The 24,758-nt window shown below is 43.2% G+C and overlaps 1 protein-coding gene across 4 annotated transcripts in view; it reads left to right on the top strand.

Annotated features, from left to right (window-relative positions):
* The window catches only part of numb (NUMB endocytic adaptor protein), a 104,786-nt gene that overhangs the window by 39,539 nt on the left and 40,489 nt on the right, over positions 1 to 24,758 (top strand). For 2 of the 4 annotated variants that reach the window (XM_072298162.1, XM_019061238.2), the window contains exon 2: positions 15,721 to 16,067. The exons of the other annotated variants lie outside the window; for them this stretch is intronic. In XM_072298162.1, the coding sequence (XP_072154263.1) occupies positions 15,969 to 16,067 (99 nt within the window). In that variant the 5' untranslated portion in view covers positions 15,721 to 15,968. The remainder of the gene's footprint in view (positions 1 to 15,720; positions 16,068 to 24,758) is intronic. 4 annotated transcript variants of the gene reach the window in all.

Below are 24,758 nucleotides of genomic sequence, written 5' to 3'. Positions count from 1 at the left end.
TTACAAAAAAGTCAGAAATACTAGCACATCCTAATTGCGAATTGTAGTCCACTTTGCACCCCTGAGTAAGGATACTCTAATCTGTATGAATGTCATGTTGGCCGCAGGAGGACCTTATGAGGTGAAGGTGACACCCCCCCCCCCCCCCCTTCTTTACGTGAGGACGTATTTCAATCTCCACCTGAGCCCTGTTTTACGTTTGAGTCCATGCTTTCCGGGGCTCATTCGAAACTTGCGATACACCCCAGTGGCGAGGCGCGAATGATCGACTATCGATATCTCCTTACTTGAAGGCATGGAAAAGAATCGAGTATTACGGTGTTCGTTGCGAACACATTGGCGGATCCAGCAAATTGGCAACATTGTTTTTCTCCGTTTAAACCTTTGGAAATGTATAGATTCTTGGATTGGCCAGGTGCTCCGACAAAAATCGATCATTTAACATAGGTTTAAATGGAGGGAATCCGATGTTGCCAAATTGCTGGATCCACCTCCGTGCGAACACCGTGTTTATCGATCCTTTCTATCGGTTTAAATGGCAGATTAATCGATATATCGCAAAGCTCGCCACACCACTGATACACCTCCACGCGAGAGGAGCGACGACTTCTCGGCACTTCTCGGCAACAATGAAGATTGACTGGCGGATGTCGGGACGCCGCGCTGATGGCATTGGCCCCTGTCCACGTAATGATGGAAATTTTACCCGTGTATACAATGTTCATTGTATTCCATGCATCATGTGTGGCGCGCACTCGGACCGCTCTTCGCGTCTGCGCAGGAAGCCTAAATTGCCATCGAGAACCGCGCACGTCACTATACGCGCTACGAAACAAAACTTTTTCACCTGGGCGAGGCCGGGTTTTGATATTAATGATGGCTGCACCTCGCAGCAGTATGTGACAGGTTGACCGCATGCATTTTTTTGTGATAAGATCGAAATGCGAACGGGATTCCGTCGAAATAAATAGCGCCTATACTGCCGGGCTAAGGAAAAACGCCGTATGAACATTCGAGAGTTGCCAAATTTTCCCGGATAAAACATGTATGTTTTAGGAAAGTTATGCATGTTTTTCTTTGAAATTTTCAGATATGTTAGATCTTATTGCGCACTGGAAAAGAAAACACATTGGATCTAGAGTCCAGACTCTTAAAAACATCGACAAGAAAAAGCACTCTTGATTCAATCAGAATCTAGCTTAAATCAAGAACCAAGCCTCTTAATTTAAGCGGATTTCATTTTGATTCAAGTAAAAATCCGATTGAATCAAGAGTATTTTTTTATTGTCAATGTTTTCAAGAGTCTGGACTCTAGATCCAATGCGTTTTTTTCCCAGTGAAAAACGCCGTATGAACATTCGGGAGTTGCCAAATTTCCCCGGATAAAACATGTATTTTTGAGGAAAGTTATGCGTGTTTTTCTTTGAAATTTTCAGATATTCCAGATCAAATTGCGAACAAAATTGCCTAAAAAAGTTTATAAACATTTTTCACAATTTTCCCAATAAAGTCGTTTAATATTGAAGGAAACATAACAACGCCTGAAGGCTCATACGGCGTTCTTTCTTGGCACGGCAGTATACGAAGACGTAGCTTTTCGACGTTAAGGCGTATGTTCATTTTCATTTGAGCCGCGGAAAATAAGGAGCTATACGGACAAAAGGGCTTATCTCATTGTGCAATTGTGTCCATACGTTAAAGGAGCAAGGAGATCGTTGGGAGTCGAGTCCAGTGTCGCTTTTCGGCTGGAAGGACGAAACAATTTCGATGTCGTATGTCGTAGCTGTGTACTCATTTTTTGTGTCTCGTCGTCGTTTTATGACGCTGCTCGTCTGGTCATCAGGTATTTTCGTCAGTAAAAGTGAACGACGTACTTTAGAAGAAACGTGTTTTGGTGAACTTTCACGGACGGCGCGACGGCATTCGTGTCGTCAGCAAACTGTGGAAGGTCTTGGTCGTAGAGAAAAAAACTCAAGGTTGTGGCCGTTTTAGTCAGTAAAAACTAGATATACCCATCACGAGTATCCCGGCAATTGAGGATTCTTTTAACTTGAAGGATTCCCCGTTCCCGTGTGAGCAACGACACCTTACCTTCTCGTTGGCTTTTTAGTTTCTGATGAATAGCAGATACCCAATAAGTTTACCAATTATGGCTTGTCTGCTTAGCAATTAATTCAACAGCCATCGAGGAGGTAATTTCAAAGGTTGGGTAGTGGAGCTTTTAAAGGATACAAGTTCCCATCTGTTCCCAAGAGCTAGTTGCAGGTCTCTGTCTGTCCTCGGATTTACTTTTGGTGGCCATTTATGTGACGTAGAAAGGTACAATCAGGGAGAGAGGAAAGTACGGTAGAGAGATGGTATATTGTTAAGTTGAAAAAGACAACTAGAAATATCACTATACCACACTCTTGTTTTTTCTTCATGGTGGATGTTTTGAGATTGGTGCCTTTTGACGTGAGCAGAGAAGGGTCAGGGGTACCTACATAGAAACTAATTGAATCGGTCAGTTACAGAAGAGCTCAAGCGCCAGACATAAAATACGAATAAAAACAGTAGAAACTGTATGAACCAACCCGTTTTAAATTGCAGATTAATTATTTATGTGATTAATTAATTCATCGCTTTAATATTTTAGAGCTCTGAGATTTATGAGGGGTCAATTAAATCACTTCCCACCATTTTTCTCCAATTCTCATTTCTTCACTTGAGCCGTTTTGTAGCCGACCAATTCAGCTGTGCACGAACTGATTGCGGTAAAAGTACGGGTCTTAAAGACAGGATGTTGGAGTTTTTTAGCCAACCTGCGTAATAAGTTCAGCTTAAAGCTGAACATTACAGATATTCAATTCAGTTCAGTTAGGGGTCCGAAATAAGTGGTCGATTCAAACTAACGTTAGTCAACAACAGGGTAAAAATTTTGCGATTATCTCTTTCTTCGAAGCCTCAATCGGTGCCAAGGGCTCAATTGGTTTGCTATTTCCGTAGAGTTTCTCCTAAAAATTAACGTCTTCATCGTAGCCAGAATTTATCGGCTAAATGTCGGGAAGGATGGCCGCTGCAGCGAACTGGTCTAACTGGGCATCATTCCGCTGTAATTTCTCCGAGGCGCACCGGCCGCGGCCGCGGCATGGGCACCAGTAGGTCGTAGGTGGGTAGTCGTAGTCGAGTGCCGAGTCGGCCAGCGGCGGCTACACGTGAAACTCTCCAGAGACAGTCGTCAACCGAAGCTTCCAACCCGTGTTGCCAACTTGCCGAATAAGTCATTCTACCATGAGCAAAAACCCACTCGGAAAAGTTTGCTCTCTTTAATTTCATTCTTTTTCATTCGCGCCGGAGGAAAGTGCCTTTTCAGGCCTTGTCTCCACGGGACGTTTCATGGGATTTGTCCCAGGGAAAAATCTCACTTGCGAAGTTGGGAAAAATAATGAGTTTGTCAATACAGGGTGTTTGCAAGTCCAGAAAGTCCCGAAATAGGACTGATTTTCTAAGGGCGGTCCGGAATCACTGAAAAGTGCGAAATTCCGCAAGAAAGTCCGGATTTTTTTTCATTTTTGCCACAATTTGAGCGAGAAATTCAAATTTCTGAAATTTTCGAATTTCGTCAATCGGAGGTACTGAAGAAGTACTGAATTCTTCTAGTGAGGAGGTACTGAATCTCTTGGAAAAGCACTGAGAAAGTACCGGAAAAGTACTGATTTTTGGCCAGCTTGTTTTAGCAGACACCCTGCAATACAATCACAGTGCCAAGTAAGATTCATTGTGGAGTCCCAGGAATGACTTAAGAAGAAGAAGAAGAAATTTTGTTGTGATGCTTAACGGGAGAAAAGCCTAGAAGTTTCATTCTTGCGATTCGAACTTGGGAAAATTCCCGTGAAACGTCCCGTGGAGACAGGACGTTGCAGAGCTTGTCTTTCTCTTCGCGATTTCCCTTGAATTTCGTTAAATTTGGATCAGTCGTTTAGTATTTTGTACAATCTTATACATTCCTGGTGGAAAATTGTGTTTTCTGTATTGAAAGTATATAATAAGGAGACTCAGACGCCAGTAATTGAGTCATCCCGACGTAAAAGAGGTATGCAACGCTGCTACCAATAAGATTGTGCAAATTGCAGTGCATAATTCAGAACTGAGAGGCTCAAAAGCCTTGCAATGATTTTTTCGCGGAACTCTCTCCGTTGAGTGGCCCTAGCCAAGATAAACCTAGAAACTCAGGAAGATGGATGTGGGGGAAAAGAGTAATTAATCACGATTTTTTTACGCGTTGTATCACGTAGTTTCGACTTGTTTCTTAGCCCTATCGAGAAATCCTAAAATCTCTGCTGGGGAGGGCCTGTTCCCCCTATTCGGGGGAGAGAAGCGAAATACCCCCACAGTCCAAAGGGCGGTCCGGGAGGCCTCCTCTGGAAAATTATCGAAATTTTAACTCCATTCAGACGCATTTTGAGGCTCCAATGTCACAGATTTTCCATTAATTTCTGCACATCGGCTGTACTGTCATACAGGGTTATTCAAAAGTCACGCACCACTGGCCATGAGGGCGGTGGCCATTTGAAATTTTTGAGTTGCTCCTCACCCTCCCCCCTTTTCGTGAGGGAGTCAAAAACTGGAAAGTGCCTACAAAATTGCCCCCTTCGATATGGGGAAAAACGTCATAAATCGCAAGTCAATATCTTGATTAGAACTAAAGTTATGGCCAGTGGTGCGTGACTTTTGAATAACCCTGTATAAGTAAAAATACTTCCGAATCATTGCAACGAGTTTCCTGCGACCAGAAGTTATCGTTGACGAAGAATCTCTTCCACCTTACCTACAGAATTTCCGAAGATGACCGGCCCTCTCTGAGCCCCTCCTAGCTACGCCCAAGTTAACAAGGGATCACTTGGGTTTTCAAAAATCACGTTCGAATCTGCAGAATCTCATTCGAGGTGAGATAAGCCTTTTTTGCCGAAGCATGTCTCAATTAATTGCTCTCCGTGGCGAGTTTTTGGCTTCGGCTGGCAACCGCGGCGAGTATTACGACACGAGCTGCTCACAGCCGGCTGCCCCCTCGCGTTGCCGCCCCCTGCCCCCCGGAGTCCCCCATGGAGCGACTGCTCGGGTCCTGGTGCGGCCCAACGCGGTGCGGCGCGCCGCGGCACCGCAGTCGTGGAGCGGCAAGCGGGTATGAGGTTTCAAGGTAAGACCTGGCCATCCTGTTGCGCCGCAGCCGCAGCGTTGTCGATCCTCTTCCCAGACTCTATCAGTGCGTCTGCGTTGCCTTTTCTCCCTCGTAAATGATCGATCCTGAGGGGAAGCTGGAGCCAGAGCTTTTTTCACGGATCAACGCGAGCTGATTGTTGAAATTGATAGACAAATCGATAGACAAAGCGATAGACAAAGAGGACATAAGGAGTATAGAGCGATCCTATTGGTTGATATGGGTGGTTCTTATAGACTGAGGGGGTAAATGATGGACTAACCTAGGGTCTCTCGTGGGTTGCCGTTAGTTAGTCTATTACCTACCTCTTTGTCCATTGCAACCACCCGTTTCCACCTATATAGGATCTCTCATGTCCTATGTCTTCTTTGTCTATCGCTTCGTCTATCAATTTCAATAATCAGCCTGCTGGAGCCCTTTTTTCACGATGAAATCGAACCAGAGACCAAGAGACAGCCTTCACTGGTTTCTTGGCAATGGTGGAAGCTTCTACGTTCGGAACATCCAGCATTAATTGTTGACCTACCTGAATACTGACATGCCGAGGAAGAACGCCGTATGAGCCTTCAGACGTTGGCATACTTCCTTCGACGAAAAGCGAATTTTCTGAGAAAATTGTGGATATTTTTCTTAAAATTTTTCAGATAATTTTGCTCGCAATTTAATCTAAAATATCTGGAAAATTCAAGGAAAAACAGGCATAAATTTCTTCTAAAACATATGTTTTATCCCGGGATATTTGGCAACTCTCGAATGTCCATACGGCGTTCTTCCCTAGCACGGCAGTTTATAGGTGGATGTTTAACAACGCGTTGGGCATTTTCGTTCCGCAAACAAGCCCAAGTTTGGTAAATTTGTACGGGCCATTACGTCATCCGAAGCTCATCAGTCATCATCCACCTTGTAGGTAGAATGTCTCTTTCTGTCGTGTTGAATCCCCGAAATGAAAAGTTTTGCCTGTAGGCAAGAAAAGGAGTTAGTGGAAGTGAAGGGTCTCTTTTTGTCTCTAAATCGGACCATCGCAGGGCCTGTCTCTAAAGGTGTCTCTTATCTCTAAGGTATCGGGAAGTTCATTGAAATGTGGTTTAATCGAAACTTTGGTAGAATCAGTCACAATCACTTTGCAGAGATAGTGCAATCGTTGGGAGGTTTGACTCTCTCGAATAACGACTGTCACTCTTGTTCCAAGATGATTCCGGAGGCTAAATGTCTCCCGAAGGCGTGGCAACCGCGCTCATATTTCCAGCCCCGCATGCCAAAAGAATTTGAAGAATTACCAAGTGGATTCTCTCATAATTTAATAATCCGTCGCTGCCTCAACTTCGAGCTCAAGAGTTGATCTCGAAAAAAAAAACACTAGTAGCACCATGGTGATCCTGATAAAATCTGCTTATTCAGAATTAATTACTCAAATCGTAAATCCTTCATTCTTGCACGAACTTCTTTTTTCTTTCCCGGTTCCTCGAATGGTGGGGCTGGGGACAGTTTGTTGCTTATATTTCTTTCTATCGCAACTCATCATTCTCCTATAGCTTTTGCACAGTCGTTTTCGCGATAGTAATTAATTTCAAGGGAGAGTGCGATTATTTAGCGACAGCTCGCTAGACAAGGTATGAATCATACCACAAAGTTAAATGTTTCCTCCTCAAAACTTAGCGCAAAAAAACGACTCGCGCAACTGAAGGGTTGTTGATTCTGAACTTCTTGTCGTTTTAATAATATTCTTCGTAAAATTTTGTAAAGAAGACAAGTCACAGGTGGTTTCTTGCCTGCTCTAATTCCCCTTTGAACGCTTTATCTCTAAGTCGATAGAATAGCAGAGTTTGGTACCTAAGTCCCAACTCGAATCAGTTTCCTATACCCAATGGATAGAGAGTTTCGAATCGTTGACTCTTTTCCGTAGAGATATGAGCCGGCTTCCGAAGAATTCCCAATTTGGCAACCTCGCAAGTGGAAAATTTGGCAGAAGATTAAGGTGTGAAGTACTGAATTTTACATTATTTACCACCCACTCAAAAGCCCTACTTACTCCCGGAGCGTCAGTTTAACCTCTTCAACTCGCTCGTCGATGGGTGTTAATTAGTAATATTAGCCCCGCTCACGTTCGTAACCCGCTCTTTTGAAAATCCTTTTTAATATTTTTGTCGTCGCTTTGGTAGCCCTTCACAGCGAAACTCTGATTCTAATGAGCACTATCATGGAGGATATCATTTCGATCGACGTAATTTGATTAAAAAATTAAAATTCGATTCGATGGGCGCGATTCGATTCCTTCTACTACCTTCGTTATCCGGAGACACTTTCTGTATGGAGCTTTTTATTGTATCAAGAATTCGCGATGTAAGCACTCCTTTTCATGTGTATAATTTCGCGAGATATACGATGATGCCACTACGTAGGTTTCTCGCTCTGAAACTAACTCCTAATCTCGAGAAAAGTCCCAAGTTAAGGCCGTTATTGATGGGATCGGGTATCCTCGACACTACGCTGGGAATCAACTTCTGAATTCAGTCAACCTCTCCATGCACAGATATGGAGCAAGTACGCAATCAAGGTAAAGTCCCCAAACTAAGTGGCAGTCTTAGTAATGTATTTGCTCCCTATCTGTGGAAAGAGAGTATAAACTAGGTTTAGAAATGGACTCGCAGCGCAACGCGGGATCCCTCCACTACTACAGTCTCAACTTAGAGAGCTTTTATTAGCTTGGAAATCGATTTTAGAGAAAACAAGTGACACCATCGTGTTCCTTGCGAAATTTTACTTTTGAGCAGGCAGTCAAATCGCAAATCCTTTACACATGCAAGAGCTACATTTTCCGATGAACAACACGCATCATCGATCTGATACATCCGAGAGGAGTCTTATCAATAGCCTAAGTGCGAAACCACTTATCTCCGTTTGCGACGTTGCAGACCTCCTGTCATACTTCATTCTTTCTCGAGAAGACTAGTCAACGAATTTCCTTGAAAACTTGCTTGATTTTTCTTCTATGTTAGCAAAACATTCTGTATTCACTCAAGCTGTAAACTTGGCTTGTTTATCTACGAAAAAATCAAATGTGGGCGAAAATTTTGAAACAGCGTAATGGAGAAAAAAATACATTGGATCCAGAGTCCAGACTCTTAATAACATCGACAAGAAAAAATACTCTTGATTCAATCAGATTTATGCTTAAATCAAGAACCAAGCCTCTTAATTTAAGCGGATTTCCTTTTGATTTAAGCTTAAATCTGATTGAATCAAGAGTCCTTTTTCTTGTCAATGTTTTCAAGAGCCTGGACTCTAGATCCAATGTATTTTTTTTTCAATGTTGGCGAAAATTTTGAAACAGCGTAATATAATTACGTGGTTTCGCACTTCAGCTATCGATAAAATAATAGTACCACACATTGCTGCATGCTGGTCAGCAAGCCGCGAACTAAAGCGAGGCAGCGTCGAGTCCACCGTCCAGACCGGCTTTCCTCCCGTCTCTCGGTTGTCGACCGCGCCTGCTTTTCGGATTCCAGAATGTCGTCTCTGTCTCTGTTAACGAAATCTGGTTCCGAGCCGTGCATCGCGCATCGGTCACAATCGAGTGGTCCACGACTGAGTGACCCTGGGATGGTTTTAGCCGGTAGCCCGCCTCACGCCGCAGTTCCGAATATTTCGCTTGACATTTCGTCGTTCCTCTGACATAAAGACGTATCTCAATTTTCACGTGAGCCCTGTCTTACATATAAATCCATGCTTTCGGGGGCTCATGTTGGAACCGAGATGCGGGCCTACGCCAGGGTGTCAACCAACTCGTACGAGCGACCTTGAGCGGGTTCGAGAAAAAGGTCAAGTCGAGATGGTCGCAAAAGCTCACACCTGAGCAACTGAGGATTTTTGAGAACGAGGGGATCTCGCGAACTGTAGCAGCATTAGAAATCGCTTCTACCGGTTTGGATCTGATGGGCAAGTCCTGGATTCAAGGGTGGCAATTCACGAGAAAAGGGGAGGGGGGTTGAGTTATTGGTAGGAAGTTAATTTGCTCCGAGGATATAAAGCCTTTGAAACTTTCAACAAATTCTCTTGAATTGGACAGATCTGCCCCATAAGGTTAAATGTCGAAAGTAGATGGGAGTTGCATCCCACCCTCACTGAAAAAAAAAGTCGCTTGGATCTGGAGCTCAGACTCTTGAAAACAATGAAAAGAAAAAATACTCTTGGTTCGTTCGGATTTTTGCTTGAATCAAAAGGAAGTCTGCTTAATTTAAGAGCTTTGGTTCTTGATTTAAGCAAAATCCGATTGAATCAAGTGTAATTTTTCTTGTCAATGTTTTTAAGAGTCTGGACTCTAGATCCAAGCGGCTTTATTTCCAGTGCTCTCATCAGGCGTCCTCCTGGAATCCTCTTGCACGTATTCCTTGTGGCGATGGATCGGAGTTTCGGCTCATTGGGCAAGATTTAACTGAGGGAAATAGATCAGGAACTGAGGATTCCATCGGGACTTCTGAAAAAATTTCGAACCTCATCGAAATGACGAGATGAGCCGCAGGCCATAGGCTCCGGAACTCGAGAAGCTCACGGACATGTCTTGAATGGACCATCGTAGGAATATTGTCAGTAGAAAGGGTGAGGGAGTCTAGGAAATCTCTGGCCAGACAGTTCATCCCCACTCTTTGTTAGTCACTTGCATCCTCATAGCTGAACGCACTAACGTCAAGGATAAATCAGGGAACGTGGAGTTGTTTCTTCGGTAGTGACGCTAGACTTAGACTATTTTACCCGCGGCAGGAACTTGAAACGTAGCTGGCAGCTGGAGCTTAATTGTGTCCGGGAAAACGTGCCCGCACAGACATTTGTCGGATGAGTTATAAAACCGCACTTAAGTTTGCTTAAGCGCCTCAATTAGCCGATATTGCATCATCGACGAAAGCTAGGTACTTACATTTCGGTGCTGAAGGACCGATAAAATTATTCAGACTCGGGTTTACTCTTATGCGTTCGGTCACCGCCCGAACGCCCCACGAAATATCCCCAAAAATAATATCGTTGACTCTCGAATTTCCACTGGACACTCTTCGTCTATCAGACGACGGAGCGTAACTTATTCCAAAGTTGCAAAATTGAGTGAAACAATTCAACTTTTTGAGACGAAGATGACACTGGAAAAAAAACACATTGGATCCAGAGTCCAGACTCTTGAAAACATTGACAAGGAAAAATTCTCTTGATTCAATCGGATTTTTGCTTAAATCAAGAACCAAGCCTCTTAATTAGAGCGGATTTCCTTTGATTCAAGCACAAATCTGATTGAATCAAGAGTATTTTTTCTTGTCAATTTTTTCAAGAGTCTAGACTCTAGATCCAATGTGTTTTTTTTCCAGTGTGGTGCCATTTTCGTCTAATATCTTCCCGGCTTTGGCCTGCAGCCTGAAATTGAAAATCAGTGGCTGTTAGAAACGCCGAACAGTCACCAGGTCAAAGACAATTTACGAATGAAAAGTTGCAACACTGTAATCGAGTTACGTTCTTTCGACCGGGGACGACGTGTTATAAAGTTTGAATGAAAGCACCACTTGAGGTGCGAACTGGCGACCACGACTACCCGCGCTCGCGCTCCAAGGTCTGGACTGCCGTGCTAAGGATAAACGCCGTACGAGCATACGAATGTTGCCAAATTGCCTCTCAGAAAATATTTATTTTTTAAGAACCTTATGAATATTTTTCTTCGAAATTTTCAGACACTTTAGAACAATCTACGAACAAAATTCTCCTTGAATTCCGAGCGAAAAATATTCACAAATTTTCCCGAAAATTCGCGATTTGTCAAGGGAGATTTGGCAACGCCTGAAGGCTCAAACGGCGTTCTTCCTTAGCACGGCAGCGGCTAATCTTGCATTTTAATGCATAGCCACCGCCACCTACGGTTCCTGAAAGCTCCTCGGTTCCCCGTTCCCAGCTCCAAAATGATACTGCATTCGAGAACGAGGAAGTTGTGAGCTTATCGTCCATCGCTTTCCAAGGTTTCTTGACTCCGAATTTTGTTTTGTGTTTTCCGCCGCTCGCTACGCGTCAGGTTGCGTAGCTTTCCGGCGCCGGTTTCCCTTTGTTTCGGCACCGTTGAACGTTGATTTTTCGGAACGGTTCTTTATTTGTGAGGAATTCCTATTGTTGTCGTGTGTCGCGCCGTCAGGTCGTTCGACTGTTTTCATTCGCGGTGTAGGTATGTGTCGTTATATTAGAGCTTTCCCATCTCGCCTGAAGTTGTATTTATTACCTTCAGTAGTATGTACAGGTTGATCCAAAAGTTCCCCACCACCCTTGTAACCCCCAGGATTCTTAGGATTCTTGCCCCTTTTCAGGTTAATCGCTTCAAAATTTTCCTAAAATTCCAGAAAGGAGATTTCCTTGACCCAGGAGCCCTCAAAAAATTTCAAGTCTCTATCTCAGTTTGTACTTTCCCTGGCGAAGGCAGATGCGGATCCAGCAATTAGGCAACACCGGATTTCGTCCATTTAAACCTGTGCTAAGCAATCGATTCTTGTCGGAGCACCTGGTCCTTCAAGAATCGATACATTTCCATGGGTTTAAATGGACGAAATCCGGTGTTGCCTAATCGCTAGATCCGGCAATGGACGAAGGAACGTAACTTCATTCCTGGTTGCAAAATTGACTCGAACAATTTGCTATTTTTCAAGAATGCGTCTGCCATTTTTGTCCAAAACATTTCTGATTTTTACCCGAGATCCGGAAAAGAATCAGTAAAATGTTTAGTTAGAAATGCTCAAGATTCTCCTGGTAAAAAAGCAATTTACGAGAAGAAATTTGGCAACATTGGAGTTTAGTTACATTATTTCGTCATGGGAACGACGAATTGGTTCAAAAGTTGTGTCCTGCCGTTATTCAGCCATTACGTATCTATTGCAACCCCGATTCGCCACAGGAAGTCCTTTTCCTTGTCCTGTTTGTCTATAGCTTTGTCTATCAGTTCCCATTACGTATCTATTGCAACCACCCGAATTCGCCAACAGGATAGGTCCATTTTCTCTTTGTCCTGTTTGTCTATAGCTTTGTCTATCAGTTCCCATTACGTATCTACAGTAGACTCTGGATTATCCGGCTTCGTATTATCCGGACTCTGGATTATCCAGATCAATTTTGCAACCATGTAACTACGTACGCATTCCGATAAGTGAGCGGATCCGCGGAGAAGCGGTCGCAAGGCATACTGGCGCCTGCAAGGCTGAAGGAATACTTCACGCATTGCGCCAAACAGTGAGGTCGGCGTGGAACGCAATAGCGCCTACTAGATTGCATAAATACTTCTCGCATTACGCCAACCGCAGTGCAGTCAGTTAGTTAGCCTCAAACGCACATTAGCGGCTACAAGACTGCATGAATACTTCACGCATTGCGCGCTTTAATCGTTGTATTGTAATTTATCGTTGTCGGCTACCATTCACAATCACCATTGAGTTGTTCAGTTTGGCGTTAACCTTTTAAATTCGTGTTGGTATGTACATGATGTATACATAATAAGAATACTGTGGTGTTGGTTGGTGGTGTTTGTGTTTACTATTATTATCCGGATTTCTTTTTCATCCGGATCGGGCCCGGCACCAATTAATCCGAATAATCCAGAGTCTACTGTATTGCAACCACCCGAATTCGCCATCAGGATAGGTCCATTTTCTCTTTGTCCTGTTTGTCTATCGCTTCGTCTATCAATTCCGATAATGAGCCCGCTGACATTCAACCCAAGCTGGAAAATAGTAACACTAAGCGACGAATATTTCGCGAGTGGTATCCTAGGGATGGAGGGGGCGGAGAGGAGCGTATCACAAGGAGCCGACAATCTGTCAGGAACGTAATCAAATCATCGGCCCTCGAGGCGAAGTGATAAAGCACTTTAGACAAGAGTAAAGCGTTCTGTGAAGAGATAAGTAGGTTAACAAGCCACAACAACGAGAAGCTGTGAATATTTCTCTTCCTGTCCCCGACTCCGACTCGGATGTCTTAAGTGTTCGGCGGGAGGGCGGGGGCGGGGCAATCGAATCGCGTCGCAGTCGCACTTTCTAGCCCACCGTGATGTCATGAGCTCATGACTCGCCGCCGTTCTCCAAAGTCGTAACCGGCCAAAGCTGCGGTCCCCCAGGGCACGGGCAGCGAAATTAACGCCAAGTCAACTGCCCCAACGAAAGAGTTAAAGATATGACGTAAAGTTTCCAATTCAGAGGCGTATCCAGCAATTTGGCAACACTGGATCCCCCTCCTCCCCTCATTTAAACCAATGTTAAATAATCGATTCTGTCGGAGCACCTGGTCCCTCCAAGAATCGATACATTTCCGTAGGTTTAAATGGAGAAAAACAACGTTGCCAGTGGAGATGTTGGATATGTGAGGAATTTGCGATTTGACTGTTGATTCTCATGTAACAGTTTGCGAGAAACACGATGGTGCCACTGGTTTTCTCTGAAATTAACTTCCAAGCTTAAAAAAAGCACAAAATGGCCAAAATGGAGGGGATATCCCACGCTATCCTGAGAGTCCACTTCTACATCAAGACAAACTCTCCATGCAAAGAAAATACATTAGCAGTGATGCCGTGTTTTCAGTTTTGGAGTCCCCAAATAAAGTGGCAGCCCTGTCAATGTATTTGCTCCCTATCTTTGCATGGAGAGTTGATGTAGAGGTGGACTCTTAGAATAGCGTGGGATATCCCCTCTATTTCGGCCTCAACTTGAGAGCTTTTTTTGAGCTTGGGAGTTGATTTTAGGGAAAACCAGTGGCACCATCGTGTTTCTCGCGAAGTTTTACTCGAGAATCCATAGTCAAATCGCAAATTCCTCACACATGCAACATCTCCATTGCTCGTGCCTCGTCGCGCACTGTCTGTGGAACCGTGGCTTAAGCGGACAAGTCATCAACCGATCCGCGGCGCGGTGCAACGCGACGGATCGGTCGTCGAAGCCCCGTTGTCAGATTCATGCCGGAGGCCTGATTTCTATGGAGTAATTGGATAGCGCCCGACGAATTAGCAACCGAGCTCTCGGCGGCTAAGGGATCGGATCGCTGGGGATCGAGATTCAAGAGAGGTGGTAGCCACCGCTGCGTAGTTTCACGACCGAGTCGTCATCGAAAATTTTACGATTTTTGAGTGCACGCTGCTGAAAACCGAAGTTTCAGATGTGAAGAGACCTTTTTTCGAAATTTTTTCAGTCACCGAGGTGAAGTCGCCATGCCCCGGACCGTAGCCTCCCAAGAAGTACATCGGTTCAAAAATTCCATCGGAGAGAGCAGTACTTATGACCCATAGAACACGCTTCTGCAGTCGGGCGGTTTATCCTTGAATGACCCTGTATTACACGAGATTTAAAGTATAAATTATCGACTTTGAGGTGCTCTCAAGTACAACCACTCTTTTTAACGCTGATTTACTTACTTGCGCTGCAATTACATTAGTGGCAATCGCCTAATCATGCTACCGCTTGCGTTGACCGCGTGCGATCGTGAGTGCACCGAACTGACTTGAGATACTTTCGACACATTTATCGGGAATCGTAAACTTGAGAGCTTCTCAAGTAACGTGTAAGATATACCTGCCTTGGCGGCCGTATCCTCATTAAGTTTCAATTAATTCACCATGCTGCCGATCTGACAAATTTACCGAGTTTTCTTACTGGACCCCTTTATATGAAGAGCAAACAATGTTTGTAAGGAAATAAATTTCGTGAATTGATACACATCGGAGGAATTTACGTTACCACGAAAAGGGTTGTACGTTAGTTGGGAGTGTGGGGTGTTTCTCCATTCCGTTACGGAGAAATCAAGCCCAATCTGCTATGGATTTCAGTATTTCCAGCAGAACTGAAAATTATTTTTCCGAAGAATTGTTCTTAAGTTTTGGTTTTGAAATTCTTTTGATCCAGCTCCCTACTATCTTAAGCCGTTAAAAATTTTTTTTGGGGGGGTTGGGGGTGGGGGGGGGGGTCTCAGGAAGCGTGTTGTTTTACCTACAGATAAATTTCACAATCTGAGGGCGAGTAAAAGGTAAGATTTTGCATGAAATTCTGAAACATGGTGACAAGCCAGGGAAAATCTTGAAAAGTCTGCAAGTAAATTTAATTCGTCCGTGGGAAGTCCGGAAGTTTTGCCATCAAATTCTTGTTACGTCGAAACTTCAGCCTGACCCAAATCGCACCTGTGCTTTCAATCGTAAGAGCTCGAATTTTGTGGCGTACGTGTTCCGTGAAAAGCATTCTATCGCTCAAAATCCTCGAGAAACCAGTGTTCAGGAGACTCAATACAAAAATCACAGAAAATATTATTTAATTTAAACTTATGTGGTATTAATTTTCACTTTAATTATTACGTACTCTAAGATCTTGAATTAAACGAAACACTTGAACATGATACGCAATTTATCTTTTTCCTCCGTTACATATTTTCCCTCTTGTCGTCAGGTGGGAGCTAGAAAGGTGTTGCTGAGTATGAACTTGGACGTAAATTTTAGCAGTCCAGATTTTTATTGGTATTTTTTTATGGTATTGTTTTAGTTAACCCCGCTTAAAGTGCCGTGCCAGACCGTGCCTTATTTCGAAGCGTTCTAAGTGTCAAATTTGTGATGTCAAGCGTTTGACAATGTTGTTGTCCTGCCGAGCTTGTTTTCGTGCCAGCACCTTTTCCTCTGCGGTGAAACTACCAGTGGTTTTTTTAAGAAAAAAATATTAATGGAATTCAGATAGTAAAAACAGTGTTCGCTGGATTGTTATTAGTAGCTTCTGTGCTTGTTGTTTCGCCTATTATGGGAGCAACTGCATCACATCAGCCCTTGGATAGACATGTTGTCGCTAATGGATCCGCTTTCAAGCGCAGTGCAAGCTGCAGACATAGCAAATCAAAGGTATTTATATTTATTTTATTCTGCTTTCTTTTTATAATTGTTTATCTAATTTTTTACACGCTGTTCAAAATTCTACCTGTATTGTTTTTACTTGAAAAAAATCGTATATTTATTTATTCCCTCAATTCCCCGCCTTCATGGAATTATGTGAAATGCGGAGAAGTCTTTGTGGCGTATTGGCAGTTCGCCTACAATTTTCAGTGTAGGCAACAAAAACGCCCTTGTGATGGAATAGTGGTATCATCGTAAAACGACGCTGCTACTGGAAATACACTCTAAAAGTAGCTTTTTACAGAACGAGAGAATGTGTCTTCAAAGCCGTTTCCTCTCAAATTTCAGTGTAGGCAACCAGGGCCGGATTAAGGGGGTGGCCACATGAGCCGCGGCCCATGGCGGCAAAATGTGGGGGGCGGCAAATTTCGCTATCTTTTTGAATGTAGATATCAAAAAAAGAGAGAAAAAAATCGGATTCAGAAAATAAATTACAAACGAGAGAAGACGACAAAATCTCTCATTTCCTCAGAGTAAAAGTATAGTAATTTCTAATTTTGTCGTCTCTCGGCGATACAAGAGACAACACCTTCAATTAGTCGAGTTAAGAGAGAAACCTAGTTAAAACACGCAATTTGACCCGGAACGGAGCGGCGCGGCGGTCAGCATGAAACGCATAGCCCCTACAAGACTGCATGAATACTTCACGCATTGCGTCAAACACTCTGCGGTCAGCAGCAGTCGGCTGGAAACACACAGCGCCTGCAAGACTGCATGAATACTTCACGAATTGCGCCAAACAGTGTGGTCAGCAGCGGTCGGCATGAAACGCATAGCGCCTACAAGACTGCATGAATACTTCACGCATTGCGCCAACATAGTGCGGTCGGCGCGGCGGTGGAAGTTAAAATTTTTAACCACATTCATGTTTGTTCTTTCATAATTTTTTCGTTCGTTTTTTATAAGTGGAAGGCCTTGTCCAAATAGGGAAGGGTTTACGGAACTGAACTTTTGTTAGTGTTGACAGGGCTTTCACAAAAAATGCACCCAACACGAGTAAACGCGTCTCATACACCCCTCCCCCACCGGCACGTTCACTTGATGGTTTTTATAGATCGTAATCGACGGATCACACGGGTGAGATTATATTGATATCGATTGATTCAATATGTAACCACAGCCTCCAAAGTCAATTTAGAAATCTGAGGTAACGGGCCTTATGTGATTGAATTTTTACTCGCTGGCAATGAAAAGTGAAATTGTTAGGAATTTTATCATTTTCAGCTTTTCCGAATTAAATCCTAAAATTCTTGTTTGAGGTCATGTTCCATTGTTTTGAACCAAACAATACATCGAACCACTGTCGAATAAGATCTATTTATGTTTCAAAACAAATGAGAAGGGGACGGGAAAATACGGGCGGCCCATAGGCGGCAAGTAGGTAAATCCGACCCTGTAGGCAACATTGGCCCCCACGCGGCCCAATGGTGGTTCATCACCGTGCACGTATCTGGAACGTACGAAGGAAATCCTTTCACTCAATGTGGAAGTGTGATTTTAACGGGTTGTGGCAGTGCGCCTACAATCTTTGGTGTAGGCAACACGAGCTCCCACGTGGTCGAATAGTGGTATCATCGTAAAATGGCACGATTGCTTCCTATCCAAATTGCACCCTATTTTTTTTCCTCCTGTTCCCTTACTGTTCACTGTTCTTTCCCTTAAGTGAAACTCCTTAATAAGTTTATAATTTTCCCTATAATTGTTTTTCTATTCTAAGATATACTTGTAGAAACTTTAGTCGCAAAGAATCGAGTATCTGGTACTCGACTTAGTCGCAATTACCTCGTTGACGTGGTATTTAACCCGACCGAATAGGCTACGACCGGCCAGGTTGGTTTAGTAGTTAGCGCGCCTAATTCGAGGGTTGCAGATCCCAGGTTCGGATTGGCGTAATTCGTTTCTGTAATCCTTCTCAAAATGAGTTTTTTGGCTCACACGGTAAGTACCCGTCCCATTCCCTGTATTTAACGTGGGCGTAATATTAATGCGGCGGTGCTTAGGTGTCAGGGCGTTAACGAAGAGTCATAAATTTTGTTAACTCAACCTCCCGTCCAATTTTATCCAATTTCCTCTCAGGATGGCCTCAGATTACGCCCCCGACGCTGCGCATTACTAGGACTTTTCATTCGCTCTAAACGAATTCGCAAACCTCTTTCATCTCAAACAATCTTTTATTTACCTCAGCCTCTTAAAGTTTTTCTCCCTCTTCCTTGTCCCCCTCTCCCTTTCCTTCCTTTATCCTCCGTTTCAATTATTCTCTCTCACTACCATTTTCCGTTTTTGCTCTTTGTTGCGCTTCGGGCGACCGCTGCATTCAACCTGCCCCGTGAAGTCGCACCAGTCGTCGTCGTTTTCCTCGCGAAAGGACGCAAGTACATTTCAGTGTTGCCTAATTTCCCCTCGCAATCCCATTTCCAGTGTTTCCAAATTTCCCGCCGCAAATCCTGTTTTTATCAGGAGTATCTGCGCCATTTCCAAGTTTTTTTGATCTCGTCCAAAAATCCGAAACATTTTTGGACACATTTCACCGGTGCATTCTTGTGACCAGTTGAATTGTTTGAGTGAACTTTGCAACCTTTGAATGGTGCAACCAACTTTCCTTCCTCCGGGAAAGGACTAAGTATGAAGAAATGCAGTTTCGTAGATTTTTTTTGTCCTCATCCCATACGTAAGGTACCCTTTCCATCCCCGACAACTTTTCCGAGTATTTGTAAGCCACTTTATTACCCAACCTCCAAAATTACCGATAGTCCGTACTTCCTCTTAATAGGTACTCTACCTTACGTTATTTGGTGCTTCACACCCCACCTCCTCTCCGCCGCGGCCTATTTTGTGAATAATGACTATACTGAATAAGTCGCAATGCTGCAGTAATCAGAGCGGCAGAAATGAAATATGCGAGGTATTGAAGAAAAATTTACCTCGTCAGTATGTTTAGCGTTGGTAGTTCAGCAAAAATGTCTGACATTTTGGAAGAACGAATAAATTATCGACGATCGGATGATGAAACAGGATCGGGTTGATATGAAGTTCCCAAGCTTTGCTCCATATGCGAGGAAGAAAACATACGGAGCTCCCCCCTCCACCCAACTCCTGTCATATTTGTCGGCCACTTAACAGGGTGTCAGCAAGTCCGGAAAGTCCGGAAATAGTACTGATTTTTTAAGGGCGGTCCGGCAGCATCGAAAAAGTGCGGAAAATCCGCGAGAAGGTCCGGAATTTTTTTCATTTTTGTCGCAATTCGAGCGAGAAATTCTAATTTTTGAAATTTTTCGATTTTCGTCGATTGGAGGTACTGTAAAAGTACTGAATTTTTCGTCGATGAGTTACCGAATTTCTTTAGAATGTACGGCAAAAGCACTGTAACAGTACTGATTTTTGGCCAACCTGTTTTAGAGCCCTGAGTCCAATTTGCTCATATGCAGGAAAAATACGGACACCCCCCCCTCTCCCCCCTCCCCCCTCAACTTGTCATTGTCGGCACTAAGCACTAATCGGGTGTAAAAAGCCCGGCGCGTCATGACGTTAATAATTCAAACGGTAGGTATTACAGGAAAGTATTCTGCGTTTACTATCTCCCGAATTCCAACCCTGCCGCTCCGATTACTGCGACGTTGCCCCTTACATTATTCAGAATACAGGCCGGGGCGGAATCGGGCGATCCCCCCCCCTCCCGCTCCGTAAACCACCCCTCCACCCTCTCGCCCTCCGGATTGTCCTTAAGAGGCTCTGATAAGTTTCTTTCGTTTCGTGGCTCCCTGCTCGGGAGCGAAATGCACAGCTCAGGACTGGAGTGGTGGCGGAGGTTGAGAGTCAAGGTCGTGAACCTGGGCTTGCGCCTCATTTATAGCCGGATAACGGAAAAGAGATCAATAGCCTACACCGCAGTTGCAGCGGCACACCTGCCGCTGACTCCCTCTCCGACGACAACGCGACGCGACGCTCTGACTTTCAGAGGAACGGCTGGTTTTTTTTTTTTTTTCCTCGACCCCGCGGCAACCGAAGGTGAGAGACGTCGGTGATCAAGTTCGGCGTGTATTAGACGCCGTAAGCGATGACGTCATCGTAGGATTCTCCGTTACATCGGATTGGATCCAAACAGTAACTGTGCCGCACTGGAAAAAAAAAAAACACATTGATGGATGTAGAGTCCAGACTCTTGAAAACATTGACAAGAAAAAATACTCTTGATTCAATTGGATTTTTGCTTGAATCAAAACGAAATCCGCTTAAATTAAGAGGCTTGGTTCTTGATTTAAGCTAGATTCTGATTGAATCAAGAGAACTTTTTTTTGTCGATGTTTTTAAGAGTCTGGACTCTAGATCCAATGTGTTTTTTTTCCAGTGCGTATAACCTCTTCTAGTGGGACCAATGGAAATGAATCGATGTGCATCCCTTACTCTAATTTACTTACCCTGCTCACCAAGATCATCGTATGAGCCTTCATGCACTGTCAGATTGCCCTCGTTAGATATGTTTTTAGGCGTATTAATGAATTGTTTTTCTTCATTTTTTTTCTCTCTTTTTTTTCTTTTTTTTAGCGATTTGGACGGATTTAGACAGAATCAGCTTAGTTATGTAACGATCTAGTTCGGCGTGTATTAGACGCCGTAAGCGATGACGTCACCGTAGGATTCTCCGTTACATCGGATTGGATCCAAACGATACCTGTGCCGTATAACCTCTTTAAGTGGTGGCAATGGGAATGAATCGATGCACATCGATGCATCGATCCCTTACTCTAATTTACCCTGCTCACCAAGATCATCGTATGAGCCTTCATGCACTGTCAGATTGCCCTCGTTAGATATGTTTTTTCGGCGTATCTATGCATTTTTTTCTTCATTTCTTTTTTTTTGCGATTTGGACGGATTTAGACAGAATCAGCTTAGTTATGTACCTACTCAAGAGATTGCCTAATTTCCTCACTGTTAACTTTTTTTTCTTGGAGAACCAAGCAACATTCTGGATAGAAATTTTAATATAGGATCTAAAATACGAAATTAAATAAATTAAAAGCAATTAAATAAATTCAACTGATAAAACTTTTCGTAAATCCTCCAACAACTTCTTCATTTTCTTCCTCTACTTCTTCTCCATCTTATTTTTCCAAATTGAATTAATTAAATTTTCAATTTATAGATTCTAGAGAAAATTCACTGAACGTTTCAGAACGTTGTAGGAAATCAGATACCCACGAGCCTTAAGAAGTTGCCAAACTTGCTTTGATTTCCTCAGATTTTCTTTGAGAATGTGAATTTTCAGTGAACTATCTGAATTTTTCTTTAAATTCGTCAGAAAATTGTATTCGTGCTCAGCTCCGAACTGCCTGAAAATTCCAAGAGGAAATGTTCATACTTCGTCGTCTCCCTCGCGAAAGAACGTAGCCACATTTCAACGTTGTAAAATTTCCTCCTCGCAAATCGCCTATTATTCAAAAGAATTTGGGGCTTTTCCAACTGAAAATTTCACCGATTTTTCCGTAGATTCCCTGCAAAAATCAGAAAAATTTGGGAAACAAATTAGAAGTGTAATTTTTAGAGAAAAAAAGTAAATGGTTTAAGTTAATTTGGCAACCTTGGAATGGAGTTACGTTCCTTCGTGCAGGAGACGACGACTTATCTCTTACCAAAAATAAACATGTTATGAGAGGAAATTCGGCAACTGTGGAATGTTGATAAGGGCGTTTTTCCTCAGCACGGCAGTGACTGGCAACGAGTCTATCTCGAGCAGCCCAGCGTAACCAAAACATTGCTCATGGCGCTTCTCCGGCGATGAATCACCCGCGTACCGCACGCAAGTCGTGTGATAGTGGACGATCAGGACATAGCGCCGTTTAGCGCGTCACTCAGCGGTGAGATCATTCTCCTCGCCGCCACCGTCACCGCGCCGCCGCACACTGGATCGAGTCAATAGAAGAGATCGGACACAATTTGAAAACTTTCAAAGCTTATAACTCCGTTTACACAAAACTTTGAGATTTTAAAAGTGGTTCCATTGACTCTCTCGTGAATTTTACTCCTGGAAACACCCCTTAAAATTTAAAATGTGACGGAATAAACATCAAAATTTGCAGTTTTAGTCGAAAATTTCATGTCCGACCTCTCTCATTGACTCGATCCACTGTGCGCCGCCGCTCACTTTCCAGGGCGGCGGTGTTACAGATGATAGGGGGGGGGGGGAGGTTCAGGAAAACCGCTAAGCCGAATGAATCAGCGGGACTGGTGTCCTTCTCTTGATTAGCCAGCCATGACGATTCGATTGGGGAGTTTGTTTTATCACGGCCGACCCCGTTTGTTTCTGCTCGCTAGCTATTACGTGAATCATAAGCCGCGCTGACTGGGATCGACGGGAAATCGCTGTTTGGCTTAAAAAAAGGCGTATCTGCGCCATGAAAGAAATAGACTATTATTCTATTTACAAAATGGTGCCTAGTTTTTTATACAAACCGGAATTCATCAGGGAATGAAAATTTACCGGGAAAATCAGGGAATCTGTTCCAGAAACCGGGAATCTCTTTCATTTGCCAGATAATATTAACATCAGGAACATCTTTTGAATTAAAATTTTCAATGTGCGCCAAAGAAATGGCAGTAAGATTAATTGAAATCTATATTCATATCTGAAACTCTGGAAAATTATATTCGAACCCCAAGAAAATCCCGGGAAAGTGGGAGAAAACTTCGGTTTCTCATCAGGGAATGAGCTCTGCTAAGAAAACTAGACACCCTGATTTACAAGAAATAGTATATTTCTTTCATGTCTGCACCTAGAGATGAGTTATTTTGATATTATTTATTTTTCACGTTATTTTGAACACTCCTCAAAGTTCAGTGAATTCTGCCAAAAGTCAAGGAAATTGGGATAACGTAGGGTGCTCTAAATTCTATGGCAACTCTGTTGATTTTTCAAGATTCTTTAAGACCAAACGATATAGTTATCGATTCAACGATAAATACTACAGCGCAAAGTTTACCTTCACGTAAATATTATTGGGATTTTTTCCCCTTCATTTTTTCCATGTAGGTAAGTAAAAAAAAAAATAGTAATTACTTAGTCAGGGGATTGTCTCTCTCAGAAAAGTTGCGAAAAGCCGGGGAACTGTCAAGTAATTTTGATTTTTAGTTCAGTCTCCAGACTGAAAATAGTTGAGACGTCTCGTGACAACGTCTGAAATCTAATTTCCGAAAGGCAGCAAGGTGTTCGGTGTTGAGTGCAGTTCTCGAAACTTTCCGATGTTTCCGAGGCTTGGGATAACGTAGTGAAGCTATACGAGACTATGGCATGCCTCGTCTGTTTTCATTTCATCAAACAAACGTGCTATGCGGTGAAGCCCTGGAAGTTAGGAGCGTATTTCAGACTTTTCCGATGCGCTCATCGTGATCTTTGAGCCATCTCTGTGAGAAACAACTGTTCTTTTTGCTCTATGAAGTTTGCAGTGGCAGGCCCGTTGTATCAGCTCCTCGCACTGTCAAAACAAAGTAATACATACCACGGAAGTAAGATTATTATGACGCAGGTATGATCTCTATACTGCCGTGCTAAGGGAGAACGCCGTATGAACATTCGAGAGTTGGCAAATTTCCTTGGTTAAAATGTTTATTTGTGAGGAAAATTACGAATATTTTTCCTTGAAATTTTCAGACACTTTAGATCAAATTGCAAACAAAATTAACCGAGAAATTGACGAGAAAGTATTCAAAAATTTTCCTGAAAATTAGCTATTTGCCAGAGGGAATTTAGCTGAAGGCTGAAGGCTCATACGGCGTTTTTCCTAAGCACGGCAGTACACTGGCGCGATGAAGAAAAACACCGTAAGAATTTCCGAATGTTGCCGAATGCCCCTTTATAAAACATTCATTTTTGAGGAGATAAAAGGAATATTTTTCCATGCAATTTTCAGATACCGCAGATTAAAGTGCGAAATAAATTCTCTGAAAATTTGGGAGAAAAGTATCCATTAGTGCCCTCGGACATTTGTATTTTGGCAACGTCTGAAGGCTCATGCGGCGTTTTTCCTTAGCACGGCAGTATAGAACTTGGACAAATATATATAAAGATGAAAAATACGAAATACTGCCTTCGACACCTCTTACGTGAGAATCGGGAGTTTTCAAGGACTTTTGAGTGCAAAATTGGAAGCATTCCGTCCTTTACCGCAGCACATCGAGTTATTGTTGTCGGTCACTGTGTTTCGAAGTATAGGCGATTCTTTCATTTAGCATCATCCCAGCGTTCCGCACCTCTCGTTTCTCGTAACGCAAATAGACACCCTCCTTGTAACGCGTTATTTATTTTACTTAAACGGCTGACGGCCGTGTGTGAGTCATATCATCTGGTTAGCGCGGCATGTTCGACCAAGAGCAGGAGCTGGATACTTTTTTTTTTTTTTTTTTTTTTAAAGGAAGAGAACTTTTTTCCTGGTAACAGTCATCCGTCATCGATTTTTTATTTTCAACCTTTTGTCTTACCCCTGGCGCACTGGCTTGTAATTCGCTTGTCATTATTTTTTTCTTCGTCGTATTTGCCATTAATTGAGTGTCCATTCTAATTAATTGTTGTTGCTTGTTTCAGGTAAATTTCGCTGTCGATTTTCTCTAAAGAATTAAGATGTAATTACGCACGGTGGTGAGTCATAT

This window comes from Bemisia tabaci, chromosome 3 (genome assembly GCF_918797505.1).
Source record: "Bemisia tabaci chromosome 3, PGI_BMITA_v3".
NCBI classification, from domain to species: Eukaryota; Metazoa; Arthropoda; class Insecta; order Hemiptera; family Aleyrodidae; genus Bemisia; species Bemisia tabaci.
This window is presented reverse-complemented; position numbering and strand designations above follow the sequence as displayed.